The following is a 19,351-nucleotide window of genomic DNA, read 5'->3' on the forward strand; positions in this document are numbered from 1 at the left end:
AGTACAACATTGTTTTGTGCTGTGGTCCGCCACTCCCCTTCCATTTCTAACGACGCACTTCAAATTTGAGGAAAATCTGCGAGATGACGGGAAAATTATTAGTTAATGTAAAAAAATAAAAATAATGATTTTCTTACCTCAGTTTAGTCACAAATTTAGTCAGTGTAAAATGAGGAGACTACGTGTACAGTGAAAGCCCAGGTTCTAATTCGCCTAGTCACAATTGTTGACTTTTTAAATTGTATTTTATGTAATATATATATTCTCTGTTTATCGCATAAAATCTTGCTCGGGCTCCAGAATCCAGACTAATTTTTATTTTTTTTTTTATTAGGAACACAATGGCCTCTAACCTGAAGTTTTTGGTTTACATTTAGAATATTTAAGTGAAGCACTGTAAGTAGACTTGTAAGCTATAAATAAATACACACCACTCATTTTCACTATACTGTATTACTAATAAATGTTTTATGTTGCTGGCGGTCCCAGAAGGAAATTTAAAGTGTTTTTTTGCTTCGCTTGAGGTGTTTCCAATAGTAACCTGTGTTGTGTAGCTTTGTCAACGTTTATTACTGTGTGAAAATTAGGGGATGCTCCGATCAGGGTTTTATGCTGCCGATACCGATACTGATCATCTGTGAGTAAGATCAGCCGATACCAACACCGAATCCGATCACATGATCTGTATTTTTTCCCCCCCAGTTTCTGATTGTGTACATGGTAGATGCATGGTGTTGATACTTTATGATTCTCTCCGTCTCAAGTATTTTGCCGCCATCTTGTGGAACCCATAGGCTGTTACAAGCGGTAATGGGGTGTTATTTGTGGATTTTTGCTATTCGCTGCAGGGCTTATTTCCAATCGTCTGCGAATAGCTTATCGACTCGCACCGTTATGTCTCATTTTTTGCTTTTCCATCACATCTTTTATATTCTATTACTTTTCATCTCTGACTGCTCTTGCGTTGTCTATTCAAGGGAATCACTTTCCACCAATTATCATAAATCCACCCCCCCCCCACACCCCCGTCTCTACCTTGAATGCAGCAGTTCTTTATTGAATATTGTTAAGGTGAGTAAATGAAACCCTAATAGGAGCATATTTCGTGTTGAGTGCTGGCGGTGATCATTTGAAAAGTTGCTTAGAAGCATTGGGAAGATTGAAAAATGCAGTGTGCCGAGGCCAACAGACACGGCGAGAAGAAGAAGATGCTTGAATACTTCTTGTGCATCTGTTATTGCCTTTGCTTTGCGAAAAGTTGAATGCGCTCAAGGCTTTTAAATCGACGGGTGAATAACATTCTATGGACACGTCGTCGCTGCCGGAGATAATCAAAGCTTACAGCGGACCTTGAATGCAGCGCGGCAAAGCGTTCTTTTTCATCATCATCATCGTCATCATCATCATCATCGTGTCGTGAGGTCCATGTACTACTAGAGTAAGACAATTTGGCGCAGTTATAGGACATTTGAGTTATGTTTTCTTTTTTGTTACTAATTGTGCTATTTTTCACTGACAAGTTTGAAATCAAACCTTACAAGTAAACTACTGTGCACTACTAATGCGACTAGGCACCACTATAGGCATCTTTCACACTAGTAGCCTCTTGTGATATTAAAACTGCCACAATATCGTCGTCGTCATGTCACAATATTAAAAGCAGCACATCTGTTTAAAAAGTCAGGTGGATTTCCATTTGCGCAGTTCTAGCACCCCCTAGTGGCAATTTCTTTGTGCCGTTTAATTTTCACAAGGCATGTTTTTGCCTTCTATGTTTGAAATCCACACTAATGGTCAGATGATGGGGAACGTAATATGCTTGTGAACGGAATCAAAATGTGGAGGAACTCAATGTGTGCGTGCATGAGCAAGTAACTTCCTCAATATTAAGTGTTATTTGTAGGTTGCTTATATGCATTGCTGTTATGTACAAAAGCACAATATTGTGCTTTTTTTTTCCCGTATGAGCTCTTTATTTTTTTACAATATTGTGCCCTTTTTAAAAAAAAAATTTTTTATATCGCTAACCTCCCCACAATATCGTGATGTTTGGATATCGTTACATCCCTACTAGGAGTATTAGTAATTATTTACCTGTAGTTGTAGTAATTATTGGATATCATAATCCTTGATGCAAAATATATTAGTGCATACATACTTGTAACCCGCTATCCATGTTTAGGAGCCTACCAGTGTGTAAAACATGCCTATTAGTTTAGGTTACTAGTCTCGCGTAGTTATTGGCCAGCAAGGTTTGATTTCATGCCAAAAGTGACACTAGCACTAGTTAATAGCCAGTCGTTCTTCTCCATCAACTGCGAAAAATTGTACAAATAAGTGTACAATAAAAACAACAAAGGTCCCAGCATTGACCCCTGGGGGACACCACAGGTAATTACGTTGATCAATACTCACCCTTTTGTACAACCTGCTGTTCACGAGATACGACTTGCCAATGGTTTTCCTCAGATGGCAAATTTCCCCAAAATTTCGACCCAAATGTTCTATGAAATGAAAGAATGCTGCGGAATACGCTGTGTTTTCAAACGTCCTGTGACACCTGTGGGGCCGCCGTCACACGTGGCCCGGTGCCTGGTGAAGAAGAACTCCTCCTCCGAGGGAACTTGATAATGTCAGAGGCTTTGTGTAGCCACGTGTCGCCCCGAGATGACGGATTCCTCTCCGCAGAATTGCATCATCGAAATGGCCCGCTGGATCGCGCTTCATCTCGCGCCGTCCTGCCCCAACACGCTCACCTCACTTTCATCTTCATTTTTCCTCCCCACTGCCGTTTTGCACCTTGTATAAATCCGTTGCTATGTGTAGGATTGATTTCACGCAACCTGCCATGCATCATCGCACGTTGAAGATGACGACTATTTATCAGCAACACGTCGTCCGTCTGCCGTCAACCAACGTTGATTACGCCGATGCATTCCACAGAATTCAACTTTTTCCCCCCCCAACTAAACCATGTAATTATGTTTCATGAAAGCCCACTAGCTTAATGCTAATGCATATGGCGAAACGTCTATGATAGGCTAATAGAAATTTGCATTGATGTTACAGTAATTGTAATTCAAGCAACTAGTACTTGCAACACAACAGAAATGACGACAATACTCAAAGGACATATCGTTGCAATGGTTCGTTGAGAGACGAGTTTCAGTTGGATTGTGATGTTTGTACCTCAAATCACTGTTCCCCATTGAAATGACCTGAAACGCCAATAATCCGTTCCAGCCTCCCATCAACTCCTAAACAACTCAACAAAAACGTTTGTAATATTTACTTTAATGGGAAAAATAGCATTCTTATTATATGGTGATTTACCAAAAACATATAATAATGACATAATTAAGTCAAACTTAAAGAAATTCAACCTTTTTTGCCACGTTTTTTATGCTTCAATTCAGTAGACATGCTGTTCCTGGTGTGTGCACCTTGGCCACCTGAGGGCAGTATAATACACACATACAAGATGTTTTGTACATGGAGATGGCTAGTAATTGTCTTTCTTCACAGAGGATAAAGAATATATCCCATTGGGCTAGCATAATGCTGGCATCAGGCCAAAACCTTGTAGCTCCAAAATCGTCACTTTTCAGGAACAACATGTTTTTTTTTCAACCATTAACATTGTATCCTCAAAGAGGGTAAGACATTTTCAACACTTAAGATTGGTCAATAACTTGTAAAAAAGGAAAATTAAAAAAAAGACACACACTGACCAAAAGTATCGATTTTTGAAAAAATAATAAATTTGCCAAATTGAGGTTTCGGCCCGATGCCAGCGATTTCAAAAAAGATGCTACACTCTTCTTTGTTATATATATCAAATTTAGAAGACATTAACTCATTGGCTTCCAAAAACACATGAATCCGTTTTTTAATACTTTGTCCAAAGACGTATATATACTTTTTATGCGTTTTGAGTTTGCCAATTTGGTGATGTCACGTGACGAAAGTTGACGTCTGAAGCTCTTTTCTATTTTGAGGCCCCTTTTCCATAAAATGTTGTTTGAGCTGCACTTGAGGCTGCGTTGACATTTTGGAGAGTCCCGTTTGTTTCGTTTTCCCCGTTTGAGAGAAAGGCGTGTCAGGCGCCCGCCATGCTGCTCAACCACCATACTCGCTGTTTGTCAAATTTGACGGCGGGGGAGGAAAAGTAATTCAAAGATGGCAGTCAAGAAAGCAGCCTCCCCGGGGAGATGAAGTTGGGGGGGGGGGGGTCCTTGTTTGAACTCAGGATGCACCGATGGGCGCCCAAGTGTTGCCGCTGTAGTCAAAACTTTTGTGCCGAGGAGCCACGCGCTCCCTAAATGTTTTATTCCTCTGCCGCGCTTTCCTAACGAGCAGCAGAGCAGTCAAGTGGAATCGCACACAATGCGCGCAGACAACATTTTTCTTATCATCGCTTTTTGGACCCGCGCGCACGATGATGAGTTTGAGGGCCGACCTGTGATCATGTTTTTATGACGCCGCGCTCAAAAAAAAGCACCCGATTTCATCTCGTGTCTTATGAGTTCAATGGTGGTTGCGTTAGCTGTCGACGTGGCGAAGAGGCAGTGGCTTGCAACAGGATCAAAATGTCCTCTCTTGACACCGTAGTTGGTGAAAATGTCAACGTTTCTCAGTGGGAATCGTCAGAATGCAGTGAATTGAACGAACGTGGTCGAGAATATCCATCGAAGCCCTCCTGTTGATTGATTTACTGCCGTCTGGAACAACACAAACAATAATCAGAAAAGTATCGGCACCTTCCATCTAGCATGCACGCAGCCATCGACCCATGTTACAGAGACAACTGGTTTCACTATTTAAGCCTCTTCAAATGCGGCTCGTCAATAGCAAACGAGCATTGATACCAGTTTTTAACCACCGCGGATTGTTTATCTTGGCTAAACAATACGCAGCCGCTTCAGTATTATCTGCTTTTTTTTTCTTCCCATAAATAATAATCAAGAGTGCTCCAGCAATTTTGTTTTGCTTTTTTGTTGACTTTTACGCCAAACAACACAAGCTGTTTCCAAGTCCTTCTTGCGTGTCTTTAGCCTGCGCGTCCTCTTAACTATAAACGGCGCAATTTGCAAATGATTGCATTTTTTTTGCATCATATCTGACCTCTCGCAACCAAACAGCCGCCACGCGACGAAGGTGTCTCGCTGCCACGCCGCCGAAGACGTGACGGAGCTGACGGCTCACAGCCTCGCGCGCGCCGTTGTTTTTATGCAGCAGTGAACCACGCGTGTTTTACGGCGGTCCAAATGGGCACGGCGGATCGCGTCATTTTTATCACCCCCCAAAAAAAGTACACCGGTAATATCGTAGGAGGTATGATATGGAACAGCCCTAATCCTGACGTCACGTGGCGTCACGTGACTATTTCTCTGAACTCAGTAATTGTGATACAATGGCGCGGAGGGCTAATACTAGCTTTATATCCGTGGGTTTTCCGCCCAAGAGCATTGACACTCAATTTGGAAGGACATGATATACATGAGCGAGTATGAAGTGTCAGTGTTTTTTTTTTGGGGGGGGGGGACTGGAACAGAATAATGACATTTACAATCGATTCAAAATGGCAAATTAAATTGCCATACGACTAAACTGAGCTAAGAGCTTGGTAGGGGAACATATTCAACTCTCAAGTCAAGTTGCATGCTGCATATTGATGAGTAGCAGCAACAACAACAAAGTTGAAAGGGGCCAAAGATGGAAGGCAAAAGCAACAAAGTCTTCTCAACCAGCCGGCATCTTTTGAACTTGCTTGTTGTGTTGGACCGCCCTCAGCACTCGCCATCCATCGCATCATCACAAGCCGCAGCTCACCAATGCTAACGCGGTGCAACAACGCACGATCGTCTTTAGCGCCCGCCCGCCCGCCCGCCCACCAGCCCGCCAGCCCGCCAGCCCGCCCGCCCTAGGCCGCCCGCCCGCCCTAGGCCGCCCGCCAGCCCGCCAGCCCGCCCGCCCTAGGCCGCCCGCCCGCCAGCCCGCCCGCCCTAGGCCGCCCGCCCGCCCACCAGCCCGCCCGCCCTAGGCCGCCCGCCCACCAGCCCGCCAGCCCGCCCGCCCTAGGCCGCCCGCCCGCCAGCCCGCCCGCCCTAGGCCGCCCGCCCGCCCACCAGCCCGCCCGCCCTAGGCCGCCCGCCCACCAGCCCGCCAGCCCGCCCGCCCTAGGCCGCCCGCCCGCCAGCCCGCCCGCCCTAGGCCGCCCGCCCGCCCTAGGCCGCCCGCCCGCCCGCCCTAGCCCGCCCACCAGCCCGCCCGCCCTAGGCCGCCCGCCCACCAGCCCGCCAGCCCGCCCGCCCTAGGCCGCCCGCCCGCCAGCCCGCCCGCCCTAGGCCGCCCGCCCGCCCTAGGCCGCCCGCCCGCCCGCCCGCCCGCCCGCCCGCCCGCCCGCCCGCCCACCAGCCCGCCAGCCCGCCAGCCCGCCAGCTCGCCCGCCCTAGGCCGCCCGCCCGCCAGCCCGCCCGCCCTAGGCCGCCCGCCCGCCGCCATTTACAAGCCTTCCCCCAGAGGCGCCGCCGCCACCCCATAATATATTCCTCTCTTTGGTCAGCGTGTTTTAAAGCCCGTGGCCCTAATTAATAAACGCCTACCCTCTAAGCAATTGCAACTTCCCAGCATCCCCCGCTGCCGGCGAAGGTCCCTCCCCGCCCTCCTGTCCATCGAGCTGTCGGCAGACATTTAGCATAAAATCTCTCAGTCGTTTATTGTGTCTCTAATGACATTCAAGCGTTTGCGCAAAGATGTGCAGGGACACGGGATTGCTTTTATCATTTTTGTTATTTGTTATTTTCCTGCCGGTATCCAAGGACAACAGCGCGTCTCCGGGGCTTTTGTGAGCCCTTTCTCGTCCTCGTTGCTTCTTTCAGCAGCAAGCCTCAAATGTGCACGTTTATTGTGCTGCGACTCAATCCAGCTATTTTCTCTTGTCTTAATTCCCTTAAACCAAAATGTGTTTGGGAGATAAGGACAATATTGGGCCACTTTTTCTTACCATGTCAATAAAATGAATGGCTGCGTGTAAATTGGTTCTCATGGGCATGATTTATTTTGAGAAGGTGTAAGGTCTGAAATGGAATTTACTGGTAATACTGAGTGGGGATGAAATAAATGTCCTGGAGAAAAATGCAGAACTGTTATTCGATACGGCAAGATGCAACCCCCCCCCCCCCCCCCCCCCCCCCCCGGAAATACAGTCAACCCCCATTCGTCACCGGAAAAGTCGTGAAATACAGACCACATACAAAATCTATCTTTTTTTTTTTAAATGAGGCTTTTTAGAGCACTTTTGGACAACACGTTGCATTATAATCAGTGGTGGGCAGTAACTGGTTGCTAGTAACACGTTACTGTAACTTAATTACTTTTGACAGTAACTAATAGTCTAAGACATTACTTTTTTTTGCCGCTGCCGTACTAACGAAGAAGACGCGTTGTGGGCGGGTATCGGATTCGGCAGTCAAGGCGGGCGCAAGACCAGTTTTTTGTCATGGATTTACGCTCATTACTTGATTTTAGTTGAGCAGAAAGGAACAGTGTATGTACTTTTTTTTGTTTAAGTAATCATCAGAGTAATCCAGTTACTTCTAAAATGAAGTAACTAGTAGCTAAATAATTACTAATTTTTTTTTAGCAACGAGCACAACACTGATTATACTGCAAGTACAATTTTGATCAAATAGGATTTTGTTTGTTGGACTACGATGTGTTTTTGGGCCAAAGTACAACCAGACGACCGTTGGAGTTGCTTCAGAACTCGTTCTTGTCAACACGATTAGCGAATGTGGATTTTGGGTGCGCTTCCGAGCTCCAGTAAAAACCCATAAAACGGTCGCTTCAAAAAGATGAACCAGTGCGAGTTCAATCATCGATGCCAGATATTCGAGATGGATTATTTCACCCTCATGTTTAGGGGGGGGGGGGTGTGGTAATCTATAGTTTTAATCTTTAAGGCAGCCCCTATTGATGAGTGTAGTAAGCGTTTCATACAATGTGGATGAAACTTGCACTGTTTGAATATTAATGCAGCTGAGCTCTGGGAAGCAAGTTTTATTTATTAAGCAGCACGGCGGCTTTCACTTTCATCACTTTCATCTTTTTGCTTTACATTTAAAGTCAGACACAGCACTGGGGAAAAATCACTTGGAACGCACGCTGAGCACAGCGGTCGTCACCTCATCGGCTGCAAATACTACTTTCCTTTTTCAGGCAGGGGGCTATTTTGTCCGTGTCAGTGGCATGTGGCTTTCGCTACTGTCCGGACCCCCCCCCCCCCCCCCCCCCCCCCGAGGAAGCTTGCAGGGTATCTGGTCTGCTCAATCCACTGACAAAAAAGTGAACAACCAGCTGCCTTGTCTTCTATTTTGGCTTTAAAGGTCATGCTTAAAATAGAGATGAACATTTTATATCAGGATGATAGCGACAATGTAAGCTGATTTAATGTAGCCTATGGTCGCTGGTTCTAACGAATTGTAATCCCTCCGCAGGTGGTCAAGGATAGACGGAGCAGCCGGTCCAGTTTTGCTTGATTGAAAAAAACGGTAAGAAAATAAACACATCAGCATGTTTGTACGATTATTGGCGCCAATATTTGGCATTTTGACAAATATCGGTATCGGCCTTTTTACGAATTCGAAGTTGGTAACTTCACTGAGCAGTGAATGCTTGCGAACGTCGCAAAATTTAGGGTTTTCAACCGGATTTTGATGTTCACAGACAATTTATTTACTGTCTACAAAGATCTTTTGAAACCTTTTACAAACCCTGACAAACACTCCAAATTAGCTACATTCGCAGGCATTTGTCATTTATGGATTTATTTAAATTTCCATTTTTATTAAAAAAATAATAAATTCTGCTGACACTGGGAACTCCCAACACTTTTTACTTAGAAAAATTAAGAAATGATGTTGAAATTTTGGAAGTTTATTATTTATAGTAGAAAACCGTAGGGAACTATTTACTGCAATTTTTGTTAGAATTTTTAAACAAAACTGTCAATTCTTTATATGTTTAACATTAAAAGACAAAGTAATTTTTTTAAATGTTGACGCTAATATTTTCTCATTTACTACAAATGTATATCTGCTTGAAATATCTTTTATCGGTCTCCTTGACTGCTAAGTCGGTATCTGCCTTGAAAAAAACCCATATCGGTCTATCACTAGTTTGTACACGAGCTGCCGATGACCATATCGCACATCAAGTCACTCGATACGCAGACGTCAGTTAACAGCCAGTCAACTCTGCACTCTTATTTCCTGACGCCCACATCACTCACCAAACCGAACACTCTTAAAGTCAGCTACGACGTCACATTGTGACGATGGTGACCCCAAATTTTAATTGTCGTGAACATTAGCAACTCTGTATGTACATCAACCAAAACAGATGGTCATACCTACAATTTCTAATTTCATTTCAGATCATTCTCGAATCAGTTTTCCACCTGCTGCCTTGTAAAAAAAAAAAAAAAAAAAAAAAAAATATATATATATATATATATAAATATATATATAAATATATAAATATATATATAAATATATATATATATATATATATATATATATATATATATATATATATTTATATATATATATATATATATATATATATATTTATATATATATATATATATATATTTATATATATATATATATATATATATATATATATGGCTTCACTGCTTTTCTTTCTCAGTGAACAAATGTGGCCGTTATCTGTGCTTGATTCTTCCACGTATGTCGTCATTTGCTGTCGTGTCACGTCTTCTGTCTCTTCTTCTGCCAACTGACAACTTTGACTACATTGTCAGAACTAGAAGAAAGATTTTCTCGCTTGTCAAATTTCACCTGAAGGGGTGGGGAGACATTCCAGAAACGCAACCATTTTGTATATACGCAGTAAAGTCAGTTTTACATCATGCATAATATACTTAACTACCTTTGTTATAATACTTTATTACATTGTTAATCGTAGTACAGTCCTCCTACTGTCAGCAGGGTGCGATTCCACGGTCAGCAAGAGTGTATGTTCACCTCTTCAAATCCAAATTGCGTCATTCATTTGCTCCGTCGGTGTGCAGTAAGCCATTAAACGCCTCTTACAGAAACTGAGATTACAAGAAATTGCTCCCTTGTCCAAAAATTCAGAAATAATGTCATCTGGTAAAAAAACAGGAATGTCGTTTACGTACGTTTTAATTGGCCAAAAGTGGCCACGTAAGAGCCAATTGGATGTAAACAGAATATTAAATCGATATATTTAGAGCAGAAGCTGGAAATGACAAAATCCAAAACAAATCCACCTTGGGAAATTTCGTCACATTTTCCATTAACACATCTAAGGTTCGGTGAGTCAGTCTCAGGGGTTCGCTCATGCTAACAAAAGAACGTGGTTGGACAAATTATGCACAATATGAATTCACATGCATACGGAACGTATGGTGTTCCACAGGGTTCAATTCTGGGGCCTCTGCTTTTTTCAATGCATCTGTTTTTCCCGTGAGTTCCATCTTCAGAAAACAGCGACGGTTACTCTCCCTGTTCATTTTGTTCACCAATAAAAGCCTATTCCTTTTGTCTTGAATTTTGAAAAATGATGATGATTATTTTTTTCAATAAAGAAGGGTTTGATGAATGTGCAAGCTGGTGTGGGGTTTATGACCTCCACCAAGGCGACGAACCACTGTCTTGGAATGAAGATTTAATGTGGCAACACGTTTCAACTCCTCCATTCCACCGGTTGCACTTGCATTTAATTGAGAGGTCACATTTGTTTGTTCAGACAGCCGTGAAGCGATGCAAAGACATTTCCTCTCGCCACGTCGTTCACAAATGCGCTGCCAAACATCTGTTAGCTTAAAGGATCCACTTGACTTGTAAATAAAACAACAGATTGACTTTGCTTGTTGGTCTCCTCGAAAAGGATTGGAAAAAGCGCCTAATAGCCCAAACAAGACACAGCGGTGGGCCTCGCAAGTGCAATTAAGCTCACAGTTTTTTTTAATTAGCAGCTGATTAATCTCTCCAAAACGAGTCCTGTCCTTGAATTGCGCTCTTTTTTTTTAATGAGTTTTCCAGTGGCAAGAAGCATGTGAAAACCTTTTGCAATATCTCGGCGCGCTTGTTACGAATAGCTCGTAAAAAATCAAATAAAAAAAAGAGCAACCCGCAGGATGAGGCGGGCGCCTCGGAGGGCCGCGCGCTAAAGTTTGTGCGGCGGCGGCGGCGCCGACTATATTGGCGACAGGTGCCGCGTTTCTCATTTGGCCGCTTTTATTGACTTGTTTACTTGGATCTTTCTGGCACCGGCGGCTTGACAATTGACTGGGGATGACCGAGGGGCTGAATGATGTGGCAAAAGCATTTACATTCTCATTGGGAGCTACAAAAGGAGCATTGCGCTTTGCCATCACACTTGCTGGAAATCCATTATCAATGTTTTCATCCAGGATGGGAAATATTGGGGGAAGAGGAATACGTCAATATTTTCACTGCACTTTGTGGTTTGTCGTATGGCTTGCGGTGCAGATTACTTTCTGCAGTGTAAAAATTTATGTTTTTTTTTTTTTTTTTAAGGAAAACCTTCTGCTATCTTGCCTCAGCGATTTTGTGGGAGCACAACAATATCATTGAAAAATAATAATCACAATTATTTGATTGAGATTAAAATCATGATTAATGAAATGATTATTGATTGATTTTAAAAATTGAGTATTTCTTCAACTACTAAAACGCAACTACTCATAACTACCATCATAGCCTGATGCCCGTTCATCATGCATGTTGAACACTTGATATTCTTTTTGTCAAGTACAAGATGACCTTGTAAATTTTCAAGTTTTCTTAAAACTGACATTACCCTTTAACTTTATTTAATTGTGTTATCTTCACAAGTCTTGGGAGTTAGTGGGCTAATGTTGGATCTCCTTGGATCTTGCTATACAGTAATTCCTTGAATCCTTCAAATTTCAGCTTTAAATATAACTTGAAAAGACGAGAAATTAAAATTGGTAAGAAAGTAAAATAAAAACCTACTAAAATAGAAAAACAAAAACATTGACTGTTCCTGCATGTCTTGGCCTCTTAGGGGCAGTGTGGTGCCGTTCATGCATGTAGCACACACGATCAATGAGAGAGAAGAAATGTGCATTTAAGCTCTATTCATAGAACTTGGGAAAAAAATTGTGCCTTTGAGTAGCGTCATTAGCCTTCGCTATAACCAAGCTGTCAAACGATAATTTTTTAAAATTAGATTAATCACATCTTAGAATTTTGTTTAATCACGATTAATAGCTTAATGAAAAAGGCTTTTTATCAAAAAAAAATTCCCGCCAAATTTGAAGAGCACCGGTTATGTGTTAATTCTTTTGACATTTTATGTTATGATTACATCTTCACCATTTTTTGATCCACTGCACACGCTCATACTCTTTTTGTAATCGGTTAATTACTTGCATAATTTAAAATGACCCCAATATTTTGAACGCATTTCCTGAATGTCATTTCTGAAACGCTTGACTTGAATGCATGTCGTTATGTTAATTGCTGAAATACAACCTGTGCTACCTTAAACGTAGCCATCCGCTGCCACGCTAACGGATCATCTGCGGTCAAAATGAATAGTGCGATTAATCTGTGTTAATTCATGATAAATACGATCGGTTTTTTTTGTGAGATTAATTAATCAGTTAAGGCTTTAATTTTGACACCAAAAACACACACAAAAAGACGTTTGCTTGACACTCGGCAGCCGTCCCGCCCCCGCCGTCGTCGTTGTCGTGAACGCGTTACATAATGTGCAACCACATCGCTTATTTCAAGTTTGCTTTTCCTTTCATATGGACTGAAGATCAAGTACTCCAGCGATGCTCTTTTTTGTTTGATTTATTTATTTATTTTTTTTGTGCGAGGAGCTTCACTAAAACATTTTTTTCATATTACAGTGTGGAGTGAATCCCTGTTTCTCGCAGGGGATGCGCTCTAGACCCGCCTGCCGTTGCTGAGAGACCGTAAACCTTTTCATAGCTCTTCCTGTCCCAACAAGTTATTAAAACACACTTTCAAGTATTCCTTGGCGCCGACTTTATGCTACAAGTGTGAGACTGTCGTATAACTTTGTTAACTTTTCTATCTGTTGAAAGAAAAAGAAGACTCAAGCGTGCTTGCGTGAAGCACATTCAACAAGAAAGAATATTTCAACGCAAAAGACGATCTGTGCTGCCGCGCACTCTTTTCTCCCATCAAGTAGCTTAGTGGCTAAATGGCGCCCGTGAAGCCGCGCCTCCCGAAAATCGCCTCATTGTGTTCACACTCGCAGCGGCAAGTTTTTCTTGCCTTCTGTCTGTGACTTAATAAGAGTATGCGGTCCCGAGCGTCTCGCGAGTCGTCTCTTCTGTGTTGATCTAATTGGATCCCTCGGTTGGCCGTGATGAAGCATCACTAGAACGCTTCGCCCCTTCGACTTGTTTTTATTGAATGGCCAACCCCCCCCCCCCCCCCCACCCCCACCCCCCCAAATTGCGAAGATCTACCTTAACATTTGTATTTGTCCCTTGGCTCCCATCATTGATCTTTTCTTTTTCCCTCTCTCCGTCTCCAGCTCCCTTTTTTTTTAATGGCTGTGTCTGTATCACTTTGATTCCATCAGAGGATTACAAGCTTGCGTTTATGTGTTCAGCCTCCCCGGAGAAAGGCCACAGGTTCAGGCTTTTCTTCCCAGTACACTAATTGACTCCTAATTTGCTTTTTGAAGTGCCATGGAGAGAGAAAGAGAGAGAGAAAAAAAAAAGAAAGGCTCCCTTGGGTTCATGCGTGACAGAACTGACACTCCCATGCTGCCTTCACATGTTGCTTTTGTTACTTCAAGAAAAACGTGACATTTTGTTATTTGCATTTTGGACATGTTATTTAAAAAGCTATTATTGTTCATTTTTAAATGCTGAAAAGGGCATCTTTTACAAAATGGAGGACATGCACCAGTGCAGTGAACACCAATTTATTGCAGGGTAAATCCAGAATTTAGAGAGACCAAGTCATTTAAAAAAAATTCTGTGAATGTATTTAAACGAGCACAAAATGTATGGAAAAGGCTGTAGACATTGTAGAATTTGTGTCAGATTGCATTTGCCTTAAAGAGGCGGGGCCTGGTGGGCTGGCATATGAAGTTGGAGAAGTCTGCGTGTGAGTGGGCAAGTGAGGGCAGTGGCCAACAGCATGAGTGTACCAAACGTGTTTTTCACAGAGAGACCTTTCAAAGGTGAAATCTTCCCAAGGGCCTTTTTATAATCTTATTGCAATCAAAACTGTCAGGGTTCAAGCATAAAATCCGCTTGGAGGCAGGATATACAAACACAGAACTTTTGTTTTGCAAAAGGAGAAGGTTTTTGTGGCTCATTCAATTTTAGGAAAAAGTTGTGAAATTAATATGACAAATTCTTATTTTTGAGAGGAAACAAAACAAGACATTTTTTTCAGGATAAAAAAAATTGTAATATAAAATTGTAGGCATATTTATCAAAGATAAAGTTGGAAGATTATATTAAAAATAAAATTTTAACTCATTCACTGGCAGCCATTTCTACTGAAGCAACCCCCTTTGCTCCCAGCTGTTTTACTGGATTTTGGCCCGCAGAATATTGTGTTTTATGGCTAAAAACAACCTACCGAAAGAAAGATTAGTCTCTTCTTTCATCAGGAAAAAAAGTATATTTGTATCTGTTTCAGTTTTGCCGCATTTAGAATATAGATAAGTTTCATCATTATTTACTACTCTGTTGAAAACACTGGAAAAAAGAGCTTGTTGGCTGATCTCTTATACTCTGCTGCCATTTTTGTAATAACTAGCATTGCTTCAAGCATTCTCTTCAGTTCCGAAGCTGCATCAAAGCCTTCTTTATGCTATAGCATAAAAAAAAATAAAAAAAACAAACAAATACTTCTTTGGGAGCATTTTAATATTTAAAATAAAACATATTTATATGTTTTTGGGAGCAAATGAGTTAATAACGGCACAATAGTCGTATGTTAACAAGTGAATTTAAAAATACAACTTTATTCTCAATACAGTAATGTTATGCCTTTTTTTACTTTTATTCTTAAAAAAATAGGACTCTATTCTTGATCAAATACACCCTTTGTACTAGAGAAAAATGGAACTTTATTTGTGTTTTGTGATAAAAAAATAAAGTATCTTGATGCAGAGACGTCACTGTTGTAGTGTAATCACTGAAAATGGTTGTCAGTCCAATCGTGTGCAAATGTATCAAGTGGACGTAATAAACTCTGCCTACTACATGTTCTTAAGTTACCTTTGCCAAACTCAAAAGAAAATCGTTTGCACCCGGCGTTGTGGCGTTAAAGGTACCTTTCATCCTCCCACGTCCTTGACACTTAACCCCCCCGCTGTCGGAGTTTAGCGGTGACACACCTCAAAAAAGCATGTGAGGCCTTTTTTTGCCGTGCGCCCCCGCAGGTTTCAAAGTTTAAATCCTGCCCGTCGGTCTGCGGCGTGCCGAGAATCCAACGCTGCCGCTCATCCGCACCTCCGCCGTCTCGGGCACCTCCAGCTCTCGCCGCGCCAATCCAAGACAAAGATCTCTTTTTTTTTTTTGTAATTACTCGCCTGCTGCAGCAGTTGGCCGGCGGCTTTCGCTATTGACGTTTTTCAACGTGATGATGTTCCAATGAGCCCCGCGCGTGATGAAGATATGCTAATTTGCCGTGTTGTCATTTCAGGGGCCGTGTTGTGTGATTGGTTCGGCAGGAAGCCGGGAACATGTCAAGGACCATCAAGGCGGTCAAGGCCGCGAAGAGGTTTGACGCGAGCGGCGTGATCCGGGCTATCGTCAGATCGGGGCAAGCTGCCCCCGGGCCCCCGCTGGGCCCCATCCTCGGGCAGGTAAAATGACCTTTTCTGTCCTCGTGTCATCAACAGGGTCGTACTAACCCAAGTACAGTGAACCCTCGGATATAAAAAGAGCATATGAATTTGTAAACAATATTATTTGAACCTCTGCGGTTGGCTGGCAACCAGTTCAGGGTGCAGCCCGCCTACTGGGGTAGGTAAAAAATACAAACTCCAGCTCTTTTATTTTTAGAGCATATGTTTAGTGAGCAACTTTTAGAGTTCGTAAAATATTGGAGTTTAAAAAAAAAATCTCAATCAATAGACATCTTTGTTTGTTTGTAAAAAATCTAACAAAAAATTCCATGATCTCCCAGGGACAGTAGCATGTTTTCAAAAGTTTAATAAAAACTCTACAGTTAATAAAGAATTCCAAAATTTCAAACTATCTGAAGTGTAATTTTTTTTTACTTATCTTAGTTTTAATTTCAAACAAAAGCATTAAAAAAAAGTTTTTAATTACTTCCCTGAACACTTTTCTATTATCAGCCATATGATTCTTCAAAATGGCAGATGCCGATATTCGTCAAAATGCTGAATATCGGCGCTGATAACCGGCCCGGCCGATAATCAGTCTTACCCTACTTTAAAAACAGTAAAACCATTAAGACTGTTTAGAGAGCTATTAAAACTGTTTTGAAACGGTTTAGGAAATGCTGAAATTCTTTGTTTGAAAAGCATCACTTGAGCAAGTCTATTCTAACATTTCATCCTAAAAAAAACAAATACAAGCAGGTATCATTTCGGCTGATATTGCATCGGATCGATAACGGTATTGGACAGTAAGCTCGTATCGGAAGTGAAAAAGTTGCATCGGGTCACCCCGTCTCTTTAACATACACAGATTAGCATGACATAATTAGCTTAAAGCTAACATAATGCAAAACTCTGCAGGCAGGCTAACAGACATTAGCGTTGCTGTGATGATATTTCTTAACGCGGAAACAAGTCCTACTTTAACACACACAGAGCAGCAACACATAAAGCAAAAGACAAACATATTTGAAGCGCAAAATATTCAAGAAAATGGTGCTTCTTTTTCTTCTTCTTCGTTCTTCATGTTCTCATCTTCATCCAGTCGAGCTCAGTGCTGCTCGGCGTATTGTGGCACACGCTGGTATTACACTCAAGAGGCATGCAACACAATTCAAACGGCAAAGCCCATAAAAACGATCGTATCCAACCTGCGAAATGATGAAGTGTCGCTTCCCTGAGATCTTCATTTTTATCACCTGACCTTCTATGCGCAATTCTTATTAATTGTGGACCAATCTGATCTTTGACGTTGTCTCAATCCCACTTGGTCCTCCTCCCCGCCGCGCTCGCCCAACTGCCATTCATATTCCGCTCGCGCATGTCCTTTGTGCCGCCATCTGACACAATTCCCTCACGCTTTCTGCACTGGAGACACAAACGCCACCGGTCTGTATCACTCTCCATATATTTGACATTTGCTTTTAAACCACTCGTCTCTCAAATCATCTGAGTTACAGTGCCACCCACAAAAAATCTGAAAAATGTGTGCTGTCTTTTAATAAGGAAACAAATAAAAACTGTCACCTAATAAGGTAATTTAAGAGAATGTAAATTAAAGAATGAAAGAGTTTGTGCATCACAATAATTCAATGGGCATTGTGCTGCTCATGCTGGTGTGCGCACCTTGGCCGCCAGGGGGCGGTATAAATCACGCAGACATGTTACACATTGATGCCATTGGCGAGTTGAACAGATTGGACAAGAGTTTTGCTTCTTATTTATTATGTACAATTCATCTTTTCGGATGCAGATTCACTCTCGCTGCCTTCTGCACTGCGTACACGCAAATATAAATCAGTTGATATTTTATATAATATATGCTTGAGAATATACAGTTGTCCTGCGTGCATGCTATTTTTTTTTTTTTTTTAATGCCTGTATCCTCTATTGCTGCTGAAATGATGCACATTTCCCCATTCTGGGACTAATCAAGGGGATTGTCTTATATTACGAAATACAGAAGAAAGCCAACTCCACTTAATCTGCAAGAATGCTCATTAATTTAGCCTGTGATATGTTTTGATATGCCATGTCTGCATGAGTTGTTGCCGCTTGTGTTCAAATATGTATGGTTGATCATTTCCACAATGCCGACGGCAATTTGGTTATTCTGTCGAAGGTGTTTTGCATTGTGTTGTTAGCATTGAGCTGGCAGCCTTTCTTGAAGCTATTTAGAGTTGCCCATTGTGTGGCAAACTGCTACTTGATGTGAAATTTGCCGCCGCCATAGCTTGTGCTCCGAAGTCCAGTTGTTGCTTGTTCGGATGGGAACTTTCACCAGTTCTTTTAACTTGAATGCTCGCTATACTAATCATAACAACCAGGAGACTGCATATTTCTCAGTTGAACTATTTACTGGGTGCCAGAAAGATTGCCTTTTCCTGCTGAATGCGGAAGAAGGTCTGATCTATTCGAAATGGTCTCGACTCCTATACTGTCTTACATGGAGGACGGCTCAGCCTATCCCATGTGAAAACGTGTGACCCGATGGTCTTAACTGGGTTTCAACCGAATAAGTGCGCCAGAGTGCAGATCGACAGGATGATGCCAAGCCGGGACAGGTCGCAGCGGCGACGGCGACCTCGCTCAAGGCATCTATCAAATCATGAAGAGACCTAATCTAACAACTCAAAACAAAACAAAAAAGATCTGAGCGAGTGCAAATTGCGTTCCTCGTTGTTTGAGGCGCACCGCTGTATTTACCAAATCTCATCAGATCGGATCGGATCAGATCAGAATAAGCATTAGTTATGTTGTACTTGTGTAGGATTGTTTATTTTGAAACGCCATCCTCAAGTTCAACTGCACTGCTCGCCGCACCGTTGTTTATTTTGTGCGAGACGAGCGGCTGCTGAAACATCAACCCGTCACACATCCCCCCCCGCCAAGCTTTTAGCGCCTTTTGGGCTCTTTTACACGCCGACTGTCAGAATTTGTTCTGCCCTTGCAGCTACTATGAGACGAGCGGCGGAAAAAAGCACTCAGCCCTCGTCTGAGGTTTCGTTTGTTGGCAGTTGAGCGAAAAAAAAAAAAAAAAAAAAAAAGAAAGAAAGAAAGAAAGAAAAAGTCGCAGTCCCGCTGTGGACCATTTGTGCTGCTCGCCACTGACCAAACGTCAGTTTATTTTCTGATGGATCTTCCAGGCAATGGAGTGGATGGGAAGTTGTCTTCTAAAGGGACAACGATACTGTAATAAAGAGTTGCACCCGTGTTTTCATCGCGTGCAATTTGCGCACCTTTTCTCCCTGTTAAAACACACACTCGTGTTGGCTTTATTAGGATCTTCTGCAGCCGGCGCCGCTTTTTACGAAGCTTATAATGTTCCTGTTTTTATTGACACTGTCGGAAAGGTCGTAATTCTTTTTTATGTTCATCAGTCAGGCCTTAATGGGCGGCC

The 19,351-nt window shown here is 42.3% G+C and overlaps 1 protein-coding gene across 1 annotated transcript in view; it reads left to right on the forward strand.

The window, feature by feature from the left end:
- mrpl11 (mitochondrial ribosomal protein L11) overlaps positions 1-19,351 on the forward strand; it is a 55,868-nt gene that overhangs the window by 304 nt on the left and 36,213 nt on the right. The window contains exons 2-3 of the mRNA XM_086085034.1: positions 8,499-8,552; positions 15,750-15,912. Coding sequence (XP_085941160.1) covers positions 15,790-15,912 — 123 coding nt within the window. The 5' untranslated portion in view covers positions 8,499-8,552; positions 15,750-15,789. The remainder of the gene's footprint in view (positions 1-8,498; positions 8,553-15,749; positions 15,913-19,351) is intronic.

This window comes from Leptonotus elevatus, chromosome 9 (genome assembly GCF_054856555.1).
Source record: "Leptonotus elevatus isolate MCC_2025b chromosome 9, RoL_Lele_1.0, whole genome shotgun sequence".
NCBI classification, from domain to species: Eukaryota; Metazoa; Chordata; class Actinopteri; order Syngnathiformes; family Syngnathidae; genus Leptonotus; species Leptonotus elevatus.